General features: G+C 39.2%; 2 protein-coding genes across 3 annotated transcripts in view; one reads left to right on the forward strand and one right to left on the reverse strand.

The window, feature by feature from the left end:
- Window positions 1-27,160, forward strand: part of LOC144192384 (MAM domain-containing glycosylphosphatidylinositol anchor protein 2) — a 135,177-nt gene that overhangs the window by 12,870 nt on the left and 95,147 nt on the right. For both annotated transcript variants that reach the window (XM_077711452.1, XM_077711453.1), the window contains exons 2-3: window positions 17,727-17,866; window positions 22,798-22,972. In XM_077711452.1, the coding sequence (XP_077567578.1) occupies window positions 17,727-17,866; window positions 22,798-22,972 (315 nt within the window). The remainder of the gene's footprint in view (window positions 1-17,726; window positions 17,867-22,797; window positions 22,973-27,160) is intronic.
- LOC144192390 (low choriolytic enzyme-like) lies at window positions 9,386-11,075 on the reverse strand. The gene is made up of 8 exons (XM_077711466.1): window positions 11,013-11,075; window positions 10,737-10,755; window positions 10,569-10,628; window positions 10,319-10,465; window positions 10,127-10,244; window positions 9,874-10,052; window positions 9,699-9,780; window positions 9,386-9,527 (listed from the first exon to the last, which is right to left on the reverse strand). Exons 1-8 carry the CDS (start codon window positions 11,073-11,075, stop codon window positions 9,386-9,388), a joined length of 810 nt encoding a protein of 269 aa, XP_077567592.1.

Here is a 27,160-nt window from a genome sequence, read left to right on the forward strand (position 1 = left end):
AAAACTACAGTTTTTAATTTTATATTTTAAAATAAGTTGAGCATACAGTTGTGATATAGCGTTCAAGTTCTTTATATTTTAAGAAGTCTTATTTAAATAGTCCTTATTTCACAAAAATAATGCCTTATCATTTCTTTGTATATTTAGTTTAGTAATCCTCTTACTTGGCAAAAGTTGCATTGCTTCAAAACCTACTCAGAAGTCTCAAGTTGCGGTTTAATTCGAGGCAGTCATTTTGGCTCAATTCCAGGGCTCCCCTTTGATGAGGGAATTTGCCCAGATGAGCCCCAATCGGAAGGAGACAGATGGAAGACACTAAATTGTGACGCTTTTTCAGATCAAGGTCACATCTTGATCAAACTTGGTGTGGATGCGGAAAACAAGGCCTTCAACTTTCTTAATTAGTGACTTCCCACCTTGTGGAGACAAGTACCATAAAAAGTGAACTTGGAAATGAACTCAAATGAGTCCCAATCACAAGCAGGTATACGAGACAGATGGTTGACACTAAATTGGGATGCTTATGCATGACATCAAAGTGGGATGAATATTAATCAGGAAGTAGAAGTTGGATTTTTTTGGAGAAATTGCAGGGACGATGTTTTGCTTCACGTTACATTTGAATTTTGGTACATTTTTGGGTTAAATCATGAGTTCCCATTGGACATCCATTGTTTTCAATGGCACTGAAAGATGGCTGTAATTGTAGTTTATTTAATTTAGTTAATTTTGGGTCTTTTGTGCTAATTCTAGGGTACTTACAAGTCACTTACTGTTGCATTTTGGGATATTTGTTGATGATAGTGCAATTTAGGTCTACTTTTTTTGGTCTTTCATTAAAAATGAATGCGGCGATTGATGGTAACTAGGATTGTTTTTGTCAAATTTTGGTGGAATTTGGAAAAAAGTGGTATAAAACTTTAGTGCGCTTTGATTTCCGAAATTGGCTACATGTCAATTTAAAATAAAATGTATGGATACACAGTGTACACTTATGACAATAGTGCCAGTATAGCTCACACATTCAAAGTCACACCAGACTCAACACCATCAACATTTTTATGTTTTCATTTTTTGTTACCGCACTATGCAAAGCAGGCAATCTATTGGCTGTCACCTGCGGACACCAAGTCCACCCCAGTGCCGTCTGAGAGCTGAAAACTAATATGATTTTGTCTGCTCAATCTCATAAAACACAAGCCACCCCCCCCCTTTTTTTACACTCTCTACATCCCAGCGGAAGCGCCATGATTCATGGCGGATGTGGCGTCGTCGTTCAGTATGCGATGATCGAAAGGCACCTTGGAGACTTTTATGATGCGTGATGCAGCGTCCGGGGATCATTTTGGTGTGTGTCACCGCGTCTTTAGAACGAGCCCTTTCTCACCAAAAAAGCTTGCCGCAAAAGATAAATGAATCTCACCCCTGCTAAGGCTTTGCATTGGAATGGAGCGAGGAGGCGTGGCAAACAGCTGTGAGGCTATAGGAGGATGCGGGAAGAAAAAACAGGAAGTTAAATAGGATGTGGAGCCCAGTGGGAAAGGAAATTCTCAAACAAATGTGAAACAATAACAGGACTGCACTGTGGATAATTATTTCTAATTTCTTAGAGAAATAATTATTACATAAACAAAGAGGTTTGATCAATTAGAATTTATTATTGGCTCGGTGGTAGAGTGGTTAGCATGTTGGTTTCGCAGTTCTGGGGTTCTGAGTTTGATCCCAGGTTGGTCTTTCTGGTGTGGAGTTTGCATGTTCTCATGGGGTACTCTAAGTTGACGTGGACATTATTGCCAGCGGTGCTTTGGACTGTAACCTGAAGGCATTATTGAGCATCTGCCAGGCTGGTTGCCCGCGGCGATGGCCTGTGTCCCTGCGGGGGCTTGCCAGTGGCCTCCTGGAAGAAAGGTCCACTCGTGTCTTGTTTGCTGGAGTTGAGGTCATGGATGACGAATGCCCTGAGGGGCGGGCTTTAATGATGACTAGTTGCAAGACGGAATGTGACTGGATTGTGATTAGGTTATGGTTTTATATGTCTTATGTACAAAGAGAGGGCATCTTAAATTGTTTGAATGATCATCATTTACCTATTTTGAATGAAATTATAGTAAAATGTTACTAAGGCATATATTTATCATCCAAAATTGTCATCCAAGAAAGAGCTGAAGACAATCTAACTAGTTTCAAGTCCCAAATGTGTTCCAAAATTTGACTTGTAGATCACAAGAGTTATTCTCTCATTTTCATCCCAATAGGTTGACTTTCATTCTCAAAGGTTTGACTTCTTGGGTGTGTAAATTCTTTTTTTGTGGTGCCATGAGTAGCACAGCGTGTGGCGTTTAGTGACTGGTATCTATAGACACCATCGACTTTGAATTAAGGCTTGGACACGTGGCCATCCATCATACGTACGTAGGCAGTGCACTCGGGACAAAAGCTGGCGGCATGATGCATAGACTTCCTTTACTCTCACTTTCCCGGTTCAATCGGACCCTTCCGCCACTTTTCCTGGTGTCCTAACTACCCCTCCCCCATCCCAAAACCCATTTAACACTTGACATGGAGCGATAAGCCCTGCGGTCCTTCTTTTGCAGCAGCAACTTCGCAGTAGTTCTTTAGAGTATCCTGTTGACCAACAATGTAATCAGATCAAGACTAGAATAGGACTAAGTATACTTATTTCGGAAATTATCCAGATACCAGTACCACACCCCAAATATATTTTTAATTAGTTGTTAAATAAGATACCACACCACACCATCAGGCGGCTCCCAAAATTAAATAGAAACATAACCAAAATATAGTTTTTTCAAAGCTTCTTAAATAACATAACTTAGACAATGGAATAATAAATACATCTGAGAATGAACTGTTTGAAGTCTGAACAAGTGGCTACAAGCATAACTAAAAAAAAAAAAAACAGTCTTTTTAACCCCAAACTTAAAAGGAAAATGTTTCTAGATAAGACTCTGGCTCTCCAAAGCTTTTTTTTCTTCTTTCAAGTATTAAATTAGAACAGTTTCCAAAATGTAAAAACAAACTAGCATATGAAAAAAATACAGAATTATATATTAGCAAGACAATCATTTAACAAATACCAGTAATTAATATAAAAATACATCACTTTTCACTGTATTACCAACAACTTTTCGCATTTTAGACCATGTATGCATTTTTATTAGCTTTTTTCTCTTTAATAAAACATTAAAAACAAGAAGATAATGCAGTCGTTAAACTCAACCACCGTCATGTGCATGAATGATAAATGACACTGTTATTGAAAAGTGGGCAGGGAAGCAAATGGAGGTCAATGGCAAGGTCATGTTGCTTTATCTGCATTAAAACTAAACAACAGGATTTCTTTCCTCTCTTTCATTCTTTCACTCTGTCTGCACTTGTTCCTTTGCACAAGACCAGGTTACATTGCTCAATTTCACGGTCTGACGGGCCTCTTGCCTCACCAGGTATCACACCGGAGCGTACTGCGTCCAGGCAGTTATGAGTACAAAAAAAAAAAAGAGTTTATTTCATTTCGTCTTTTGGCAAAACAACTATCAAAAGAGGGGCAAAAAAAAGGGCTAGAATGTGAGGCATTTTTTTTAAACCCACCTTTCTACCGTTGTAATCCTATTTGGACATAGCGACTCTGCGTTAACGGTAAAATCGTTTATCTTTCTGCATCAGAGCTTCTCAAGACGAACAATCCCCATGTCGGACATCTGTGAGGAGGTTTGCTTATCTTTTTCCTCCGTTAGTCAGGTTTTCTACGCTGAACTGAGGCAGAAAAAGGTTAATAAAGTAATCTGTAAAATGCACCCAGGCGCCTGCTCTTTAAGATTCTTAGATTCTTACACACTTATGCTTTGCTTTATCTCATCCAAAATAGATTTCTAAGCATTGGTGGTCTTTACAAAGTAAAAGCAATTCCTCAATCCCAATAAAACTGCTCCAATCTGCCGTTTTGAACACTTTTTACATTTCTCTTTTTCATTTTTACAGTGGTAAATCCAAGAAATATTCTTGGTTTCCATTTGTCAGTCAAGGATATTTTTTAGGCTGAAATTACAGTATAAAATGCACAAATTATATATACATATTTTTAACCTTTATCATTCGCTCCTCATTTTCTCATGACCAAAAATAGTCATATTCTAGACTACATTTCTTACAATATACATTTTTAATTTCAGTGACATTTTCTTGCCATTGCAATGCTTTATTGTATCTTAAATTACCATCTTTGACTTTGTTTCATTCTTATTTGTTTGTCGTAAAAGCTTCCCAGTAGTACGTTTAATTAATCACTCCCTTTAATTAGACTACATGTGTGTGCATATGCATGAGTCGACAAAAACAGAGGAAAAACAAATACTCTATGGGGACAATAAGTCCTCCTAGGAATGTCGTAAAAACAGGAGGGGGGAAAACTACTTATTGGTTATTTCCGCTGGCGCTGTAATTCTAAATGACAACATCTAAAGGGGTTGTTGGGAATCACAATGACTAAACATTACATTTTCGTCTCTATACACTAATGATTAAACCATAACTGACATGGAAAATCATTAAAACAGACTAGTACGTGTGTTTAGATAACATCTTGATAAAATGTGACCTTTTCAACACAATTTCTGACCTGAAATCCTGTTTAAATCCAGAAAAAAACCCAGACAATTAAAAAAACAAAGTCTAATTATTTTATGGACCCCCAGGTTACAGTTTGCCCACCCCACTTTGAGAACTAGTGTCGTAAATGTCAATGTATTGACACTTTTCATGGCATTTGCAATAAAGAGGCGGGTTATTTGCACGACTTAGTCACAAAATCATTCATCATAATTACGTGTTCATCTATGCTCACGTTACAGTAGCCAATGATTAAATGACAGTCAAGTCCTCATCCAATTTATTGGCTTAAAAGTGCTTGGGGAGGCATGGCTTGCATGGTAATTAATAATAGCCGTTGTTTGTAATAAATGGAAAATCAGGAGCAGCTGTCAGGAGGTGACAATTCCACTGTGGCGATGAGAATGAGCGGAAGCACATCACGGTGTGGCAGTAATTAGCCAAGACTAGAAGAAGAGGCCTCCTGCTGGCCAATAATTTAGAGGTACTATTAATAATCACACTTCTCCTGTGTTTTTGAAGGGTAAAATAACCGAATAGTCGATTCCTTGATAGTTCGTGTCGGATTTTCTAACCACTCGTCGCGGTGTCATTAAAGTGTGATTTACGATGTGGATTAAGAGGCTTGAATACAATTGATTTCACGCAGCCTTCCGTAAGAGTAGAGGATCAAACTTCTAGTGAGCCCAGGTGGCCTTCTTTTATGATATTTGTTGGTGGAATCGTCATTGCCGATAATGGAGTGGCTGGAATCTTGTTTGGGCTTTGTGGGCGTGAGCTAAAAGCTAACCAACCTTTAAAAGTTGGCTCACAAAAAGCACACGGCGGACTCGCTTGACCTTCACTCGATGGCCCCGTTGGTTAATAAAGAAATCCATCAGGCCGCCGCCCAATGCGGTGGCTTAATGTAGCGTTGAGAAGCAGCTTGTGTCGCTGGACGGAAGCGTCGGCCGCGTTCGTATTTGTCTCAGGGAATTAAGCGACTAAGATGCAAAGAGCGGCGGCGCGGCAAGACAAAACGACATAACGATGACGGATGAGCTAGTCCGTTGGGAACCTTTACAATCTACCAGTATGGTCGCTTCATTCCGTCGGGACTCAAGCAGACCTCTTCTGACAAGAAATGTGTTTAACACCAATCATAATAAGAAATACTCTTTCTGTGTAATGTACTGTACTGTGTATAGGTTAAAAGTCAAGTATTTTTCGGCGCAATGCCATTTAAACTTCCAATGAGTCCAAAAATGAATGACACACCGGCTATTTTGATCTTGGATTGGATAACTTTATTTATCCCGTATTTGGGGAAATTTCGTTGTCACAGTAGCAAGAAGGTGAGGATGCAGAAATAGGAAAGGCATTTTAGACATAAATAGATAAGTAATAAGTTAATCAATAAATACATGAATATTTTTTTTTGTTAAAGAGCCTTCAGCTAATTGGAGGAAGGATCTGCAGAACCGCTCCTTCCTGCAATGAGGGTGCAGCAGTCTATTGCAGAAAGAGCTTAGAAGGGACTTCCCAGACTCATGCATGGGGTGGAAGGAGCTGTCCATGGTGGACATCATCCTGGTCAGCATCTTCCGCTAGTTCATTCACTACATTTGCCACTGATTGTGACACTTTTGACCACATGTCACGTATCTTTTCATCAACTTGGTTTAACTGAAAACCTTCCCTTTACTGCAAATGTCATATCCGCATATTGTAACATAATTTAAGATAATTTTATCACATTTACTGTTGGACCTAAACACTTATGGATATGCTCACTTCAACTCATCTACATTTACTCGTTAGACAGGTGGATTAGAGTAAAAACTTTGAGGCCTACTTTTTTTGCGTACACTAAGAAGAGAGACATAAATTAAAAATGTCAACTGTGAAGAGGTGTTACCTAGGCTATAAATTGCCAGCTAAGTTTCAAAGATGTCCCATAATACGCACTGCAGTCTAAATATCTCACAGTTCAATTATAAATGCTCAACAGAAAGCAAGGGGGGGGGGGGGATCCATCATTCATGACTTTTTGGCACTAATGGAAATGTGTCATCGCTGACATCTGCGACTCTTCAATGCTGACTAGCAGCGACTTGGCGAACGCAGCTCACCAGGACGTCAAATCTGATGTTTTTATCAGCAGGCGCCTTTTTATTAGTGTTATTTTTCTCCTACAGAGACTATCCGTGTTTATGGAAAGTGTTCTCATATTGCTTTGTAGGCTTTACTCAAAAGTCAGTTTGATTCATTTTTATATTTTAGCAAGTCCGGGGCCCAATCCCGGTCGGTGCAGGCAAGGCAGGAAGGAATCATGAAATATGTATGCACTGTGAGAACACGGCGACAACGCCGCAGCTTGTAAGCCACTGTTCTCGGATCAGTAATCCAACAAGTTCACATGCTTCTCCTCGGGGTCCTTCATGAAAGCTTCTTCAACGTGTCGGTTGTTTTTCAAGCAGCCTCTTAATTGTCTCACTGTACAAAAAATATAAAATAAAAACATCAGAAAGTCATAACTAGACAGCTATCTATGCAATGAAGCTTGTTTTTAAACGAGGAACATAATGTAGTGGTTTGGAACATGGATTACAGGTCATTATTTTTTAGAAAGAAATATTCCTATTCACCCTCTCCCCTCATAAAAAAAATATAGAATGAAACTATGGAATCATACATCGTGAAATAGGTCATTCAAATGTTTTTAATGAATACACAGCTACATTTGTTTTTCGTTTTTTTTAGGTGTACATTTTGCATGCATATATTATATATTATTACATAATGTTGGAGTAATACTAATATATATAAGTGAGCATTTAATCATTTTTGTTTAATATATAATATATATTTGTATTATATTATTCAATTATATTAAAGTATAATTATTGATCAACCTAACACATAACATTAAATCAATATTGCATATAACAAATACATTATCTTATTTATCCATAAATTTTTCAAATGATGTAAATTAAAAAATTCACATGTACTTAGACATTTTAATTTCCTATTCCTGAATAATCATGTATGTTTATAATTTAATAATGACCATGTTACTGATTCAGTAGAAAAGAAGCCAGAACAAGTACATCAGGCAGTCATACAGTAATCACATTATGAAATAGGACACAAGCTCAAACTAGTTGTCGTATATAATGCTGCAGAGAGAAGCATAATTGCTTATAAAGAGTTATTAGACGCCTCTTCTCGTGCTAAATCCCTTCTCGGTATACTTTTTAATGCAAACGCCATGTGGGGGAAGTCAAATCCCATTCACAGGTTTAAGTGAAGATAACAAAAAGCTTCAGTCGCTGGAATTAGAACATTCAACAGAGTCGTTTTCATCTTTTTAAAAGGCATAAATTTTTTTAAAAAAAACGCTCGCTTGAGTCGGCGTCTTGTCGCACCACGGGGACCCGGAACAAAAAAAAAAAGCACTAAATGACTATAACATTGGGGAATGGCCAACTCAATTGAGTTTGGTGAGGCCTTATATTGCCTTTGACTGATTTTTTTGAATGAAGAAAGTAGAAAAACGAGAAAGCATGGGAGGGAAATTCATCTAAAAGTATACTATGCCCATTTTTTGAGTCATTTTGGTAATAGAGTTGATTCGCGCTTGTTACTAATCTTCTATTTTAGTTATGTTATGTATTATCTGGTGGATTGTGGAGAGAGGGGAAATTATGATGATCTAGGGCTGCTTTGCTATAACTGTATGTCAAGATTCCCATCTAGTTGTTCAGGAAGGACATTTTCTACCCAAAATAGCTAGTCTTCTTCATGGTTACTTTGCAGCAATATGGTGGGGTCTCTTTAATCTGCACATGGTGCACCAGGGGTCATCTTCTGGGGGTCTTTTTTTGTATCTGTCACCTGTTGTCTGATTATTTAAGTCAATAACACACTTTCAAAAGAATATGTGCAGGTTAAGATTAAATCTCAAGACAATCAAGTCATTCTGGAGTGAAAAGTGGTAAGGTTTTCCTAAATGATTTAGTCAGAGAAAAGCCATTTATTTACGCTTCAACAACTGATAAGAGATAAATATTAAGGGTTGGTGCTAAATATTTCAAAGACAAGAAGAGTGTAAATATTTCACACCCACCTTGAAGGGAAAATGTTTTGAAACAAAGAGAGCATACATCCAGTATGTCTTCAGAATTCATAGTTTTTCAGCCACCACGGACCATAACCTCTGCTTGTCAGAGCAGTGCGTACGTTAGGGCTGTAGGATCACAAGACGGACAAATTAGCTCTGTCGGAATCTTCGCAAGATCCTTTCACGCCCGCCTTATCAGGCAACGGTGGAGAATTTCAAAGAGTGCAAGAAAATAAGAGGGGAATGCGTGGGATGTAGCTGGATGACAAGTAAAGCTACGTTCTCAGAAGGGTGAGCATGAGGTTTAGGGTTTATGTCCCGAAACGTTGTCACCAGAGATGCACCCCCGCACTTTTTCTTGCAACTCTACAAATCCCAAACTTAATTACAACAAGCCTGAGCCATGGAAATGAACTCATTTAGGAAGAGATTGCCTTCCAGTGCATTTTTTAAATATTTTAGGGCATCTATATAAATCTATTTCGATGTCGCCATTTGCAACCGTTCCTATATATATATATATATATTTTTTCTAACTATGTTAAGCTGACTGCTTCTTTTCCAACTAATCAGGAGATAAATTTACTCTGCAAAATTGCTAAGGCAGGAGAACATGTTTTATTGAAAGTGTCACTTGGCATGTAACATTGCATTCTACATTTCATAATTAAAGCACTTGTAGAGACGATTGATCCGGACAACATCTAGATCCGAGATTTCCCTGCGCTGGCCAATCTCCACTGAGCTTTCTGGGATGGGCGTTAGGGTGACGGCTCCATGAATTCCAAAGGCGGTTCTATGGAGTAATAGTGTTTAAAAAGCCAACATTTGAGTACAGTCAGGCTCAGTAGACATTATATTTTATTGGTACATGTTTGAATGCAATCCAAGACTAAATCTAGGCTACTTCTGAATGTATTTACTATAGAATGTCGTTCAATTATCAATTAAATCAATGTTTTCTTACCTTCCATAGTGCATTATGGAGGAATAGTCATAAGGTGTGTTGAGGTTATTAGTGTCTTGCTTTCTGAAGTTGTACTTTTGATCTGAAGGTGGTGACAATCACAGATAGATCAAAACAGCAAAGGGGCTATTTGATCAAATTGGAACTTTTGCCATTATTGTAGAAATAGACTCACTGTTGTGGATATTCTCCCAGTGGATGTGGATGTATTGGTCACGGTCACTCCGTGTATGCTCGTGGTAGAAGCCCAGGGCGTGTAACACCTCATGCTGGATAATACCAGTCTGGACGCAGCCAGAGCGGTGAAGTGACACTACCTGCTTGTACCCCATGAAGCCAGGTTGTGAGGAACACCTGGATGGATGAATAGAGTAGAATTTTTTTATGCAAAGTCGAATCCTTTTGCGCTGAAGTATTTTCTGCCTTACCCAAATAGTGGTTCAAAGCTGATGTATGACCTCTGTGTTGTCCGTGGCATGAAACGGATGCAAGTTCTGGCTTCAATTTCTCGTATGGCGCCTACAATTGTTTGCTTCTCATTATCATCTGCAAATGAAATTCCCCTTTGGTCATGACATCAAGGATATAGAATGAACGCAGTCCTTGAACAAAAGAATTACTGTATTTATCCACAATTGTGTAAGGAATGTCAATGTTGCCGTTGTAAGACTTTGGCCATAGGCAACTGTATTTCTTGTCCATGCACTTCATAGCTGTTCTTTTTCTTGGAAACACCAAATCCCCCTCCACTAGATATTCAGTGGATCCTGATAGAAAGACAGGGACGTAGGGGAGAAAACGGAAGGGAAAAATAATCATTGATCTGTTTTCAAAGACTAATAAATCTCCAATTGTTCTTAAAATCCTCACCATTGTTCATCTTTAGAATAGTTTCTGTGATGCTTTCCTCAGCTAGACTCCCCGTGTTCTCTAACGTAAAAGCAAATGACATTCAGTGGCGCCAACACACACACAAACACACTTTGACACCTATTGATTTTGATCAGTAGGATGGTTGCACACCGACAAGTCGCATACCGTTATCGACAGCCTGGTCCTGTAATGACAGTGAAAGAAATGATACACATAGAGAAAAAAAAATGGAAATATAGCTGCCAAGCACAGTAGAAAAATGCTTAAAAGCGGGCTTGATCACTTGATTACTTTTGCCTTATTTATAGCCTAAAATCAATAGAAAATGTCTAGAATTTTTTTCTATCTGTTAATAACTTAACTGACCTTAAGTGGAGTCAAAACTGGGCTATTTCCATTTTTTATTTTTTAGTTTTTTTTTTATATAATTCTTGTACTCACCCAGCTAGGTCGTGCATCACAGAGCGCCATGAGTTGAAGGAACATGATGGCTTTCAGATCCATTATGTCTTTAGGATTGTTCTTTTGCCAGAAGCTGATGTTGGTGATCACTCTGTAGCAGGTTTTTATATATAAAGACGCTCAAGGCGTGTCACCATTTGAGCATTAGTTGTGGGGGATTCCTAAACACACACCTTGACCAAACATTGACACCCCAGGATAATCTTATTTGTTCACGGGCGTCACATTTTGACGTAAAGGAGGCCATTTAAAAGTCAATGTGACATAGATGCTGTTTTTTTTCCGACGTTTTAATCCCTCTATAAGGCTTTTTAATGATTTGCCAGGCAACTGAATCCTTTTCCGCATGTAAATGAATGGAAATAAAGTAGCCTTTCAGTAAATAGAAATACATCCTGTCATATTTTGCAACCATGAGTGCAGCCCTAATTGTCATAATGTCATATGTCATAATGGAAAATTGCTTAGATTCAGGATATCTGATTGCTCCATTAGCAGCGGACAGTTTTGTGGCTTTCATATAGTTTTATATATATTTCTAGTGCCATTAAAGCAAGCTGAGGTCACAGAATTATTAATGGATGTTACAGTTTATTTAATATATGAAAGAAAAAAGCCTTTCAACTCAATGAGCATAAGAATAGAATAAAAGTAAGTCAAAAGAAAGGCTGGCAGACTAAGATTTACAATGTTTGACCACCATAATAAGACTTTACCCAGACTCCAAAACAGAGAAATAACTTGTTTAGCAAAATGTCCATTGGTCTTTATCATCCCACTGGCTTCTAAATCACCGTATCTCCTATGTGGCTGTTTACCGGGAGGAATAGGAATGCCGCCTGGGTGACTGAAAACTCTTTTAGGATCCGATTTCACACGTCAAGGTCTGAAGCTTCCCGACTCAACTCCCGTCGCGGAGGCCGTTTATGAGCCGCCGTACATCATGGCGACGTGCCATTTTTATGATCACGGGGATTCAGGAATTGTAAATGGGTGTGTGTGCACATTTGGTGCCAAAATCAACTGCCAATGAGAGCGTGACCATTGGTCAGTTTGGCATTGTTTACATGCCTACTGGAGATGCGCCCATTTGTGTTTGTATGTATGTGTGCAGTGTATATATGTGTGTTATTCTGGTGATGCGTGTGGCTGCATAGGTAATCCAATTTGTGCTTTATCCCCCCCACTCCCACAATACCGTAGCAGAGCTAAAGCTCACTGATGTATGAGGCTTCCATCCGCTTTATGAGCTTTATGGTCTCGGTGTCTAATGCCCAACTGCGGCACAAATGTCTCATTTATGACCCACATCATCTGATCCAAACAAAACTAGATCACTTTCATTATTGTTCTAACCTTGGTGTAAACCTGACAACAGCTCCACGTTTGTTGTGATGCAGTACGAGTCCCGTCAGAAGATCTTTTGAGATATTTTGACTCTTTATGGTTTGTTTTCATTCTTACAAAGAGTAAAAACAAATGTCACACCTATTCACAATACATAGTACGAGGTAATTTGTACTTTCTTGTTGTTTCCTTGTCATTTGTGGTCCTCTGCAGTTCAGCGGCCTCTAAATGTTGACACTTTGCTTCTTGTTGTTGATGTTGCGGTGCCCTTTTTCTTCTTTGTTTCCATGGCAACTGCAAGAAAAGGGTGTATATTGTAGTTTTCACAATATTCAATGATTCTTTCCTATTGTTGTTTTCCTGTCCATTATCGACGACCTATAATATAAGTTTAGGTGAAGGAGTATGAAGCATATTGTCTGTATTTTTCCACTGTGTATGTAGTTTCTCCATCATTCTAACCTGTCATGTGTGCAAATTGCCATTTGAATTTTAAGTTGGCTTTTGAAAGTTTTGCTTTCAAACACGAAAAAAAAATGTTCATGTCATTGAGTTCTAATCCTCTGGCTCTGCCGGGATAAACTTGGAATTTGATCAGAAGCGCTTCTAGTGCTAAAATACTGTTTTAGTGTACGACTGATCCTGAAGGTTCTTGGCAGATTGCATAGCAAATGAGATGGCAGCACATCGAATAGGTGAAGATGCAGGCTGACTAACTACCCGAACAATGAGCAAATGTACCACATTGAGAACATATGACAGAAATTCTGAGTCTGGCATTGAACCCATGATCTTAGAACTGTAAGATAAACATACAAACAAACCACTCTGTCTCCATGCCAGCCCCGTGGATGCAATATCATATTTTTGGGGTGGTTTAAAAGTAGAGTAGTAATTGAAAAAGTTTCTTAGGTTAGCAGAGAAGACCTTATTTGAAACGAGTCTCCAGCTCGGCTCCCCAGCTGCTAGTGATCAAAAGTTCGCTCTTGCTTTTCCGTGCAATCCGATTGATGGACGAGGTGTCAACAAGGTGACGGTGATGACGAGGTAAAGTACAGCGAGAGGGCGTGACGACGAACGGGTTTAATTATTATCCGCTTTTAGTCCTCCGGGGTTCCGTGTACTTTATGGATGGCGGGGTTGGCCAGCTTCCGGATGCGGGTGATTATTGGTTGCCAGCCGCGTGGTGCTGATGCATCAGCTGTACATCAGGCCTTTTTATTGAACCGCTGTGACTAATCTGCACCACATAGACCACTCTTCCCGTTTAAAAAGTCATCGCAAAAACCTTTTTTTTTTTACCAGGGCTAAAAACAAGCTATATAAACCCTTAGAGTGATCGTGATTATCTCGCTCGCAAACTTTCTAATTAAAGCACTTAAATTTTTACTGTAACAGTAAATTATCACCATAGAGTGTAATTTAAGAAATATATGCTGGCTTTGTTTTATCATACTATTTTTTCTTCTCTAAGAAATTGTGTCTTTATGTGATTTGGCTCCTGTTAATATGACAGCAGTTAGTTAAAAGATATATTATACTTATACATTTCTAATGTGTCTTTGTGCAGTATGTCTATGATAAAGCAATATATGGTTCATTGCTCAAGGTTGTTGTGAATACATTTTTATAATAGACACACAACAATTATATGTGTGGTCATGAGGCAGCTTGTTTTTCCTGACCTTGCTTGGGACAATTATTGCATTAATGCTGTATGGTCTTAAGTGGAGCAGAATGGCTCATAATTCGAAGTTACGTTAATATAGCTTTGTATAATACAACTGGGGTGATTTTCATTCAATGCAATCTAGTAGCGTCTATCATAGTAAATGCCAAACAATGTAGTTTATATATAAGAGCAGTTACCATGGTATAAAAATGAGAAAATCTGAGTACTATTATTGTCACGTTATTGTCATAACTTTGCATTTTGAAAGAATATTTGGATTAAACTTTTTAAATACTGGCTTCAACGACATATGAGACAAAGTAATGTTTGCTTATTTGTGTTGGTCTTGGCATTGTTTGACTTTCAGGCTAATGGGTGGTGGCGTAAAGTAGTGGAACTTAAATCTAACATGAAATCAAACAGACTGGGGATGTTTTCTTGTCATTTAGTCTTGCAAGTGCGTCAGCGTTTGGCCTGGAATACTAAGTATGGAAAGCGTGACCTGCCCCCACCTATCCTTGCCATCCTTCCGACACATACACATAACACACAGTCGCATATCTGTAAGCCAAGGCGTCTCTGTCAGCCATGCACTGCTGTGGGCATTGATAGGACAATCAGCTCACGGGGGGATTTACTGAAGTCCAATCGAAAGACATTTTGTTGGCTGGCAGCACCCCGAATCTTCACTAGCTGGCCAGATATTTTCCCTTTAGTGAGCTGCCTCTAGCGAGGGACTATCAACTGACGACCACCGTTTTGGATGCTGTCCACGTTTGGACTTTATCCGTCCCCCGCAGATGTCTGATTAGAGTAGTGTAGGGGAGTTGGGAGCACTGCGGTGTGACAGCATGGATGGGAGAACTGGGCATTTGGGATTCTAATGGGGAAATAAACAGCTTGCAGGTTGATGGTTGTAATGGAAATTCAACGATTATGCCAAATTTCGCTTTTGTGGATTCAGACTTAGTGAAACAGTATGTTTCTTGCTGCTAGTGTTTGCTTTTATACTCCCTGTTCAGAGAAAATATAAGAATTGTAGGCTTGTGCTTATATCTGGACCTGTCTTCTTGTTTTCTCTTTACAGTATGGCCCCAGGTTGTTCTTGTACTCTTTGTTCTGACGAACTGTAAACAATTGTATGTTTGCTTGTGGACATAAACTGGTTTAGACATATGACACCTACACGTGTGACAGCAGTGTTAGTATAAATTGAATTGTTTCCTGCATCTGCGCTTGGAAAATATTGAGCTTGTGTACAAATATGGGGCTTATGGAGATTGTTTTCGTAGCCTGTTCTGAGTGCCTGTCACTCGTCAGTTGTCATTTCTTCTTAGTGGATAAAAATGACTAAACAACCTTCTTTTTGAGTCCTCAAAAGTGGCACCTGGTTCTAGTACATTTCCGTTACCAGCTGCGCGGCGAAACAATGCAATTGTCCTCTAACCAACACATTCGCGCCTCCGTAGGGGTTGCCGCAACAAGACATTGGCAGCTTGGCAGTAACAAAGTATCTTGTGTTTGTGTTTTTTTGTGCTAAAAATAGCCATGTCCTGCAAAATGGACTGCTAGAGGAATCTTCCACTGACTAACGCCCCTTAAATCAAGTCAGCAGCTCGATACCCGATTGGAGGCTTGTTTTTTTTTACTGAAAAAAGGGCCAAAGCGCCATTGTATTGCGTCGTCCGTCCCACACACCTTACGTACGTCTATGTTCTCGCCGTGATGGATGACGCACGTTGATGGTGCCCGGCTTAAATCTATACAAAGTCTCATTTACAATAACAGCGCAAAGGCAGAGGAGTGCAGGCGAGTGCATTACAGTACGTGATCAATAGCGCCTGACAAGGCCTGATGTAATAATATGCATCTCCTGCTGGAAAGACGTTTAAGTGCATGCATGAGGCCACTCTCCATTAGGAATAAGTGTTCACATGCTGACAACTGTGAGACAAACTATTCATTTCATATGTCAAACTCAAGTTGGACACTAAAAATACAGAAAGAGGCGTATGGCGCTTACTTTGGCTTCACAATACTGTTAAAACAAACTAATTTCATCCCCAGAGTTTTGTAGACACTAAACAATGAGGTTATATGCCAAAAGTAAAGCACAATGTTATTTATTTCTGTTATGATTAATTAATATTTTAGCATGTTTACGCTATTTGTGTGGATGGTGCTGGGAAAAAGAAGTTGTTGGGTGTGAAACAAGAAACAAAGGACTGCAGAGATTGTTTTTTTCGGTTTATTTTAATGTATCCCTGATTGGTTTGATGTTCTTCATTACAAGGTAGTGTAGTCTCTTTATCATAATTTATGAAAATGGCCTCACGTGAGACTTCTGTGGCTCTTGTTTTGCTGTTGTGCACAGTTTTTTTTTTGCTTGGGGGAGCTGCTAAAGGGTTTTTGGTGTTAAAAGAAGTGAGTGGGAGTGATGTTACAACCCAAAATAGACCTGATTATGTAAATGAGTCCACATATACTGAGTCCATCCTGCATTTTAGTTTCTGTTTGTAACAATACCATTAAATGACTTGAATGGGAAAATAATAAGCTTCTATAGGACATGATGTTATTTTGTTGGGTGTTGTTTAGTGGGTATTAGTGTTAAAAACTTTTAACTGTAATTCAACATCATTAAAGCTGGATAGAAAATAAGCATCTATTGGCAATATGCTCATGATAACTGCATTGATAGTAAAGACCTCATGTTGGTTTAGTTCCCTATCCAAACTCAATATTGCAAATGCTATGAGTAATGAAATAGAATAGTTTTAATGACACGTTTGGAAACGACATATTAACGACAGCGATTTGTTTGGCTCCTAGGGGTGTGTGAGAAGAGCCTCTCTTTGGCTGTGCAAGCATATCAGCGACTCCAAGCACATTATTGTGGCCATTATGTGAGCTTAAGCGAAGCTTGTTTGCTGCTGTAAGCTTGTTTGTGCGGAAAGAAAAGAATATGATGTATGTGTGTGTGTGTGTGTGTGTGTGTGTGTGTGTGTGTGTGTGTGTGTGTGTGTGTGTGTGTGTGTGTGTATGCTCGTGTTCGGAGTTTGGGATCATTAATTATGGGTGTTTCCCTGACTTCTCCTCCAGGAGTCTTATAGCATGCAGCATAGACATGGGCTCATTGGGCTAAATGGCATTAGTACTTTGTTGGACTGCAGCCCTAGGGTCTTGTTACCACGACTCCTTTTGTTTTAAGTGGCAGCCTTGCATGAAGCTCCCTCGCCGCGAGCCCTTATCGCGCTCACTCGCCACCAATACCTCCCGTTGGGATCTAGCAATTGTCTTAAAAGCAGGGAAGTTAAAAGGTTGAAGTAAAAGGGTGCAAACTTATGTTCTGTGTGAGGAACCCATTCATGAGACCATGTTGGATTTGATTAACTCATTACGTGCTCTCATATGCTTGATTTCAATGGTTTGAAAAGATGTTTGAGGAGAGAAAAAGTAAATACAATAATCAAATACTAAATATACATACACATGACATTTGTAAATGCTTCCTGAACTTCAGAAATTGCATTTGTGCCATCATGATAACAAAGCCTGAGGCGTTTAAAATGTGGAAATGGTTACCTGTTATAAAAATGTTCAATTAAACATGTTTCGGAATTTGGAAAGTGTGAGCTTATAACTAAAAAATATTCTCCTCCTTGTTTCTACAGCGCCTCCTACAGTCCGCATCATCCACTCAGGCCACGCGTGCAATGTGGAAGAAGAGCGGCACACGGAGCGTGTCTACACCATCCGAGAGGGCGAGACCCTGGAACTCAGCTGCCTGGTAACAGGACATCCACGGCCACAGGTAAGTCGGTTATTATTGGAGAGCAACCTGAGGTCGGTTCCAATGAAGTGGAGAAAGTTTCAGTTGCTATTGACACCAAAGCATAGTACTTTTTGTATTATTTCTAGCAACCTTGGAGTATTTTCCAATCTTGGTCAAATTACCAAGAGGAGATTAACTGCAGAAACAACAATAACTCCCCAAAATACTATAAAAAATAGTTCTACTAGAAAGTCAATGTTTTTTTGTTGTTTTTTTGGAGGAGAGTGGTAGCCAATCAGCTCGCTTATACTTAAATGCCATCTAACTTAGTCCATTAAGGGACAAATGTCAGCCGTGTCGCCATCACATTTACCAATGCTGGCAGGATGTACACACACTAACCTTTTAAACACTCGTCCACTGTTGCATCCAATTTGCTTGCCGGCACACCAAATCACGCAAGAACCGCGCCATAAATCTACACGGTAGCGAGCTCATTTGCATTCATTTACATAGAGTCGTCCTATTTGATCAATAGGCAGCATCCGTTCCATTTGCCGAGCAAACGATGGGTTGATAGGATTAGATTTAAATGGAGAAGCTGGTTTGAAATAGTTGGTTATCAGAGTATACTGAAAGACCTGCTGCCTTTGCATGGAAAACTGAGTATAAAGAATAACTTTGGGGTGATGTGAACCTAATTGAGGTGTTTTCTTATTGGAATTGAAATTCTAAATAGCTGTATAATTAGATTCTATTAGCTTTTAGAGTTCTTTACCTGTCCATTAGTCATAATCACTCATGTTAATATGTTCGACATTTCATTTCAATAGAATTTTTGCACAACCTTGTCTGCTTTGGTCGTTTCTCTTTTCTATTTCATTGCTAGAATCTACAGTGTTTAAAAAGAAAAATAGCTGATGGCATAGAACAATCCAAAGGTTAAAGAAATTGCAAAGTTGCGACCATTTTTGGCATTCTTTCAGTATAGTAGGCCAGCAATGTTTAAACATCTTCATCAGGCAACTATGATTCGAACTGTTCATACTGAGATGGCTTCTGCTCTTTGGCCTTCACCGTGGCTAAAAGAGTCCGCAATGATGAAGCCATCTGCCCTCGTCTCCTCTGGCCTGGCCTCCATCCATTATGTCCACACGGCTGTGTTTGACTACCAGCTTCATACAGCCTGCCACCACAGTGCAAACACATTTTTTTCCCACTGCTCCCACTTCTGTTTCAATTATTCTTCAGCCAGATTCAAGTCACGAAGCCACGGGTCAGCAAGTACAAATAGGACAACCTCTGGCCTTTGGAAATTTCACTTTGAGAAAGAAACATCCACGTACTATGTGATCTGTTTCTAGAAGTTCCCAAGATGCCTGGCCTTCAATGCGAGTGTCAGCAGATGCTCCTTTATTTGAACACCATTGAATCAGTCTTATTTTCACTGTTTGGCTTGTAAGAATTCTCCAAGGAATCACACTATATAGCCTTAACCTTCACTGTTCAAACTGCAATTAACAGCGACACCATTCAAGCTTGGGCAATATCGTGGGTCGTAGTATTTAGCCTCTCTTTAGTCCCGTAGATGTATCCGCTCTGCACTCAACCTGTCTCTTCTCCTTTCATTGCTCTAACACATAAACATCAATAAAGCTGGTCATTTCATATTTCAAAGACATTTCTTTTCAATAAAGTGCAAGGTCTAGGTCTTTATTTTCAGCACCGAGCCAACTAAGCTGTCCATCAAATTTTCTAAGCTAATGAATGAAGTCTTTCTCGCCATCGTTTCTTTTTGTCAACACATCCTTTATTCTATAGGTGTTTGTTTTCTCTTCTCTTTGTCTTTGGTCCACATTATTTGTTTTCAACAGTGTGGATTCTTCTCAGAGAACTATTCATTTTCTTAGAATGTGCTTTTTTTTTCTTTTTGTTACCTAGTCATTTTCATTTCTAGTCTCTTTTCATCACTTGACTATGTGTCAGCTGAACACGTAATACATCAGCTTCATAGTTTAAAGACCATGTGCTGTCCTTGGTTATTTGTATTCAGAGTCATACCTAGTTTGCTTCATCCATACGTATATGTTTCTTTTTTTTATAATGATAAAGTTCCTCTAAGGCTTTATTTCAGTGCTGTGTGCATTCATTTTCTGAACTGCTTATCCGCACAAGAATCGCAGGGGGTCCTGGAGCCTATCCTAGCTAACGATGGGCAGCAGGCGGAGGACACAGCCACAGCCAATCTTGCACACATTCACTCCATGGGGCAATTTAGAGTGTTAAAGCAGCCTAGCATGCATGTTTTTTTTTGGATGTGGGAGGAAACTGGAGTACCCAGAGAAAACCCACACAAGACTCGGGATCTAAGCCTCAACCACAGAACTGTGAAGCCAACACGTTAACCACTCATCCAGTTCTATGTATTTTAATCTCTCCCCATTGCTTCTGCACTCAAGAAGCATTTATGTATTTTTTATTTCCTTTTACTAAGTAATAGAACACATTGGGGTATACCCCTATTTTAGGTATTTAGACCTGTCTCCCCTCCGCTCATGCTCTGTCATTTGCAACCCCTTTCACCGACTCTGATTGGTTGATTGTGATGCTCAGCCACGGTAGGTCGCGCCGCTGAGTGGCACGGACCACCATGGCCGTCTAAAAGGAAACAGTGTGTGCAATTAGGAAAGCGTCACACGGATGGGCGCAGGGAAGCGTTACAGCAGGAATTATGGGCAATTCACCAGCATGGACGCGTGCTGAAGCATGCCATGCTGGCATAAGAGCAGACACCGGGCGCATTTCAATTAACCCTCACTGTGGTGTCGCAGCATGCCCTGCCTCAGCCGCTATTCAGACTAATCTGGATGGGTTTGTGCTTTTCCTCATTAGCAAATGTTGATCCTTCTTTGGCGATGTTATTGTTGTTCTTGGCTTTCGTAGGGAGGAAAGTACTGCCATGGTTAAATCTTTTTTTCTTTTTTTGCTTTTGACATTTTATGTCTTAGAGAATAGGCTCTAGAGCAGGGGTAGGGAACCTATGGCTCGGGAGCCGGATATGGCTTTTTTGATGGGTACATATGGCTTTTTACTAACCTTTGAGGTAAACTATGGAAACTGCTGGTGGGAAAAGCGCAGGAATAGGAGCATTACGTTGGTATTGACACTTGAGTGTCCTGGAAAAATGTTATGAGCCATTGGTATTCTTTGAAAAAAAAAAGAAAGAAAAGATATAGAACAGGGCAGCTCATTTTGATTGAATAGTGATAATCATATTGCTTGAATCTGTCAATAATTCCAAGATCTAGAATATTTCCAGTGCAGTGCTAAAAGCAAAGACTGTCAAATTCTTCTCGGTAAGACACCCTTCCAGACTTACTATTCTCAAGACTCCAGGTACTCCAATAAAAAGAAAAAACTACATTGCTTGAGGCTAAAGCACATTTTTTGCAATGTTACATGGTGAAGAATCCTGCAGAGGCCAAAATAAGCCAGCTTCCTTCCTCCATTGAAGATGTATATTCACTTCTGGTGTGAAACTTGTGTGGAAATTCCTAAAAACTTGTGCTAATTTGTGCTGGCAAGTTCAACTTTTGCTGAACTCGTGGTGTTTTTAACAGTTAGCATCGATCATTTGCTGACTGTATCCAAGTATGGTGTGTCTTTCTTTTCATCAATTTGAATCAGGCCAGAGAGAAGTATTCTCTCTTCAGGGTGTTCGTTTAGAGTCTTCTTATTTTTAATGGCCCCATTTTCTCTTAAATGTTGCTCTGGGTGCACACAAAGTGGAGTGCAGCATTTTGCTTTCTTGCAGAAAAGGATACTGAGTTATCTACAGTAAAGTTGGACTATTTGAAATTCAGAAAACCTTGGTGACTCAATGCCTGAATGGAAATGAATGTTTTTTGTGTTTTTCTTTTAAATGGTACTTTTATTTTCAGGTGCACAGGTGGCAAAATGTTTTGCCTTATTTAATAACATTTCAGATACAACTAATGTAGTATATGATATTTATAAAGTTATTTTCCATTCTCTATCCAGTCTATTTCATCTATTGTCATTTTTCCTCCAGGCTTTTTAAATCATTGATATACATTTTTTTCCAAAGCTCCACCCAATTTGTCTGTAGGATCTATTGTCTACATATGATATCAACATCAACCTAGATAAACTTGTCAACATGCCAACGTATTGCCCCGAGCATCATTGTAAGCATCTGTTACGGCCCGGGGCAATGCTACCAGATTTTTGGCGACCTACAGTATCTGCCTGCTTCCCGGTCTTTGTTTACCTCAGTGTAGTTCTCTGTCAAGACCCTAAATAGAAGTTAGGACCATTTCCCCGGATAGTAGCAATGGATATCCCTTGTTCCATCTGATGTTATCTGTGTGGATGTTATCAGGATGTGGAGATGCTGCTAGCATCATCCAGTAAGTAAGGATTGGATTGTAATTTGCAGACAGGCTCAGTGGAAAAAAGCTAGTCCATCTGCGGCTTACTTAGGATGAGGCATTGACTCGAGCCTGATGCTGGCTGCCTCTGACTGTAGGTGCCTGCCTGCCCCTCAGGCCACAGTCGTCATACTACCTGTTCATGCGGCATGCTTTAATGAGGACAGGGTCCCTACCCATGATGGAGAGTCAATTACAAGCCGTTGTTAGGTGGGGGGGTGGCGGTATTGCTATTTCACCTTTCATTACTCCACCATGCCACGGGCTATACGCGTCCCGTCACTTAGTGAATGGTAGTCATGCTGAGATTGCTGCAGTGAGCTCAACTCGGGTGGAACAGCCAAGTTCTTATGTTTTATCTTTCTCATAATCCTGATTCTTGAAGTTTCCCAGCCTTTTTTTGCCAAATGATTTGAATGCAGATGTTGTTTTCGGTAAAATGTAAATTAAAAATGAATATTTTTTGGTTTGAGGCGTATTCAGCATTTTCTCAAGATTTTTCTGTTTCCCTTTTTCCAGATCCGATGGACCAAGACCGCCGGTAGTGTGTCAGACCGCTTTCAGGACTCTAGCGTCTTCAATGAGACGCTACACATCGCCAAGATCCTGAGAACGCAGGGCGGACGCTACTATTGCAAGGCGGAGAATGGTCTCGGATCGCCTGCTATCAAGTCTATTCGAGTGGACGTTTATTGTGAGTAATTTATTTATTCATTTATTTATTATGTGCAAACATTTAGGAAGATTGACAACTTATATATCAAGGTTTGCATCCTCATTAGTCAGATATTTGACTCAAAAAAGGCCAAATTGACGTTTCAGAATCAGATATGAAACTACCCATTCTCAATTTCCAATAAATCTGGGATTTGCTGGCAGTTTTCCATGGGTAGAGTGCAAAAAAAAAAGTTTGACAGAGGTCCAAATGCATGCAAAGCCACTTTGATTAAGGGGTTTTAAAAGTCAACTTTTGTAAAATCTCTGGCTGCAGTCCATCTCTCTCTGGATTCAAATCGGCCACTTATCCCCATCTCTTCATTTCCCCATTGTCCTCATTCTTCTCTTGGCTGCAGACTTTTTTTTAATACCCACTTTCTTGGAGAGCTCACTGACCTGATCCTTGACCAAAACCTTAATTCAACTTACTTTTCTTTTTCTAATCTTATCCTAAAACAAAATGACACAATTCCTGACCTAATCCTAAAACTATGTTGCATTTGGTATGATTTAGACAACATTTTCTTATCTTTCTTCATGCAAATGTGACATTCATATGTTTTAAACATTTGGATAAAACGTAAAATTCTGATTTCATGATGCCTACTAGTGTGGTACTGGTGTGTACTTTATCAGCCTGAAATGTGTGGCAGAGTTCTTTGGAGCAATGTTGTCATTGTCCCCCTGGGGTGATCCTAATTGACGGGCCTCTGCAAGTGCATGCTATTAATATCTACTTTGCATGAATTTATTTTTTGGAATTGGTGCTAGAACTGCTGATTTGTAGGTGGACCTCTCAATAACACAAAACCTGTACGCCTATGTCTGTGTTTTATGGCATTCATAGATTCGAAAAGGTGTCAGCTTTATGATATATGTAACCCTAATGTGCAAAACATGAGGTTAATTTAAAGTGACTTTAATATGTCACTTAGTTGCTGGAAGAAATTTGGAATGCTTGTGCATCATGAGTAAATGCGCAAAAATGTTTGGGGATGCAACTTTGAATAAGACAAAGTTCAAAAGAGCTGTTTTAGGATTGTGAGTCAGTTTTGAACTGGCCAATTTTGCTTTGAATTACTTTATAGGTGTCGTCTGTTTCCAAATTTGGCTCAATGCTTATTTACGGGAAGTTTCAAACAAGTCAAACTGAAAGTGATCTTTTCAATGTCCTTGCTCTTCCCTGGAATCATGGCTTTTGGCTTCAGAATAATGGCTCTGAAATTTTATTCATGTATGCAGCTGTTATTAGATCAAAGCCAACTTCATAAAGGCGTGACTCAACATCAATAGAATCTAAGTACATTTCGACGGCGAGATAGATTGCAGATAAAGGAGCGATGACACGGGAAGCCATCATTTATGCTGATAACCCAAGCTGGCGGCCCACGGGATCCAATGATTGCTCTACCGCCAATTCCGCGCTAACACATTTAGTCTAACAAAACGCATTTTCTACTTGCTGACACCTCTGTTGTTTGCACTCCGTTGGGGACCGTCCCAAGCAAAGTTAATAAAACAAACCAGGCCCAACTCCTCAAATGGATCGATCCTCAGTTTAAGGTGCTCCGTTCCCCCCTCACACACCTTCTCAACCTGGGGCTCGTTTCGCTATTTTCCTTTAATTTTGCTCGCCGTGCAGTTTGCCGCAGAGGCTAATGTTTTGCTGATTGAAGAGGGCTTAAGAGTGGTGCTGGGGGCAGCCAGCTCATTTCAAGCTAAGGGAACTCATTGACCACTATAGCTAACAGAGATTTGTGGTGAGTCCCTTAAGGGGATCTGGTTAAAAAGCAAAAATGTATTGTTTTTGTTGATTTTGTAACTTAGTTTGTCAGTGAGTTTATGTCTTTTGTTGTGCTTTTTTTTGGCAAAAGGTAAACTGAAGATAGAACCCTCATATTTAGTTATATGCCGTGTAATTCCAATGTCTTAGTGGAAACAATGCAAAGGCAAAGCGGTTTGTTAAGTCAAATAGAACTAATCCAAATGAGGATTGAATCCTGCTTACTTTTTGGGAGTTTTTAAAAAGCATGGTCTTTGGTCAAATATGGATGGACAGTGCTGTCTTATTGGTGCAGAACTACTTGTCAGTGGGGATTTGTGTTTTTTTTTTTAATACTAGTACCAATATATTTCTTACTTTTCATTTGTTATCCACCAATAAGTGCAGTCCTAAGTTTGTGGAGTTTTCTGTTTCTGCAGTGAGAGAATGTGGCATATGGAATAGTTAATTTGCGTCGAAATGTAGGTCAGTAGAGTCAACAATGATCATTGAATCCTAATTGTAGTTGAATGATTATAAATGTTCTTTGGGAGTAATTAATTTCTTTCACTATACAAAAACTACTCATCTTGTCCTATCGTTAATTTATTTTGCTTCTCCCTACAAAAAGAACATTAAAACACATACTAAAGTGTTCATGGATAGATTCTGCTTTAACTATACTTTTTACAAGGTCAGTTTCATCATATTTTCTTGTTATTCTTATGTATTCTTGGATGCAAGGAAACTAAAACTGAGACTTTCCATCAAGTCCAAGACACTGGGCCATATAAAGAAAGTGTGTGTTCAGATGGTGCGTGTGTTTGCCCTCCATCAGTAGAGTTCACGATGGAGCTCGCTGAGGGTGTTTATTCAGGCATGGCTTTATCCACTTCCAATGCTACATTGTTCGCTTAAGCTGATCTAGTGTCAATACAGGGGGACCAGATGTTGGGTACTATATTCAACAGTTTTCCAAGTTCAGGTCCCAAAACTGATTTAGGTCGTTAGGTCGTCTGTCATTAGGAGACCCACAAAACAGACTCAAGGATTTATGCATGTGTCCTTTTATGGTTTTAGTCAGTCACTTTTATTGTTTGCCTATTTAAGACATTTGCCGAGTTTTTCGAAGATAAATGTCCTTGCTACCGAATTGAAATGTCACGTAATAGACAGATGGTGACAAATTAAGAAGAATTAGTGTTGGCCATTATGTCGAGTTTCACTGACTAAAATGGAAAATGGAATATTTTTCACAAAGCTTCGTCAACTCATTAAGTGAGTAATAAGTTTTATGTTTGGAGTGTGCTGCTTGAAAGCAATTTTCTGGGGGTTTCTTCAAGGACAAGCGTGTCTTAAGGATTTTTTTTCTACCCAGATTGCTGCTAAATTGGAATCTCTTGTACTTGACTGATGTACCAGGCTAATGCGATATAATTTAGTTTTTTTCTCTGCTTATGGGCAATAATTTCATTCGTTTTATGATTTAACATAAAAAAATACTAATTAGGATGACAGTCAAGCCGATTTGCGTTTTTTAATCTCATATTTTTTACTGGATTTCTGGAATTGTTCATGACCTGTTTATGTTTTACAGAATTAAGACTAATTAATAAGTTTTGGTCTGTTGGACTCACAAAAATCTCATAAAAATCAACAGTTAGTTTGTATACAATCATCGATTAGACAGTTTTCTCTGTCAGAAATGGTTCATTTTCTGTTTTTAGTTGACCAGATAAAAGCAAGTAGTCAACTTTGGTCTTCATTTGGACCCACAATAAGACTAATTAATTCACTTTCTAGCCAAATTACAACTTTTTGTACTATAGTGCGTAAACAGAAGTAAAACTGTTCATCATTAGGTTAGCCCAAACAATCTAAAAAGTTGACTTTACATTTTTTTGCATCAGCAGCCAGTTTACATTCAAAAGATGAACTTTAGTATGAGACGTTTCTAAGTAGACCTAAAAAAACCTTAAAAATCCAGATTCTTTTTGGTTTCCTACTACACTTATCCTATTTTTAAAATATATTTGGAACAATCAAAATCTTTGACGGCACTGCTAAAGCTCCTCTCGTTATATGCATATGCGATTCATCTCTTAAGTGCTTTTGGATGTAAATGAGGTGGCATGATAAATGCACCGGCGCCAAGGAGTGATCCCAGCCTCGTAGGGATAGCATTGCACAATGGATCAACGCATTAGACGTGCGTTATGGAAATGTTTGCTTAATGGAGGTAATGGCGGTTCATGACTGGCCATTACTCTCTGAAGGACTTATCAGAAGATTGTCTCAGCCTCACCTCCTCTTTTATTATTGTCTCTGTGTCCGATATTTAAATGAATGTTTTTCATTGGATTATTTTTTTGCCCTCCGTTTGCTATTTGTTCTATTAGCATT

Source organism: Stigmatopora nigra, unplaced genomic scaffold, assembly GCF_051989575.1.
Source record: "Stigmatopora nigra isolate UIUO_SnigA unplaced genomic scaffold, RoL_Snig_1.1 HiC_scaffold_26, whole genome shotgun sequence".
Taxonomy (NCBI): domain Eukaryota; kingdom Metazoa; phylum Chordata; class Actinopteri; order Syngnathiformes; family Syngnathidae; genus Stigmatopora; species Stigmatopora nigra.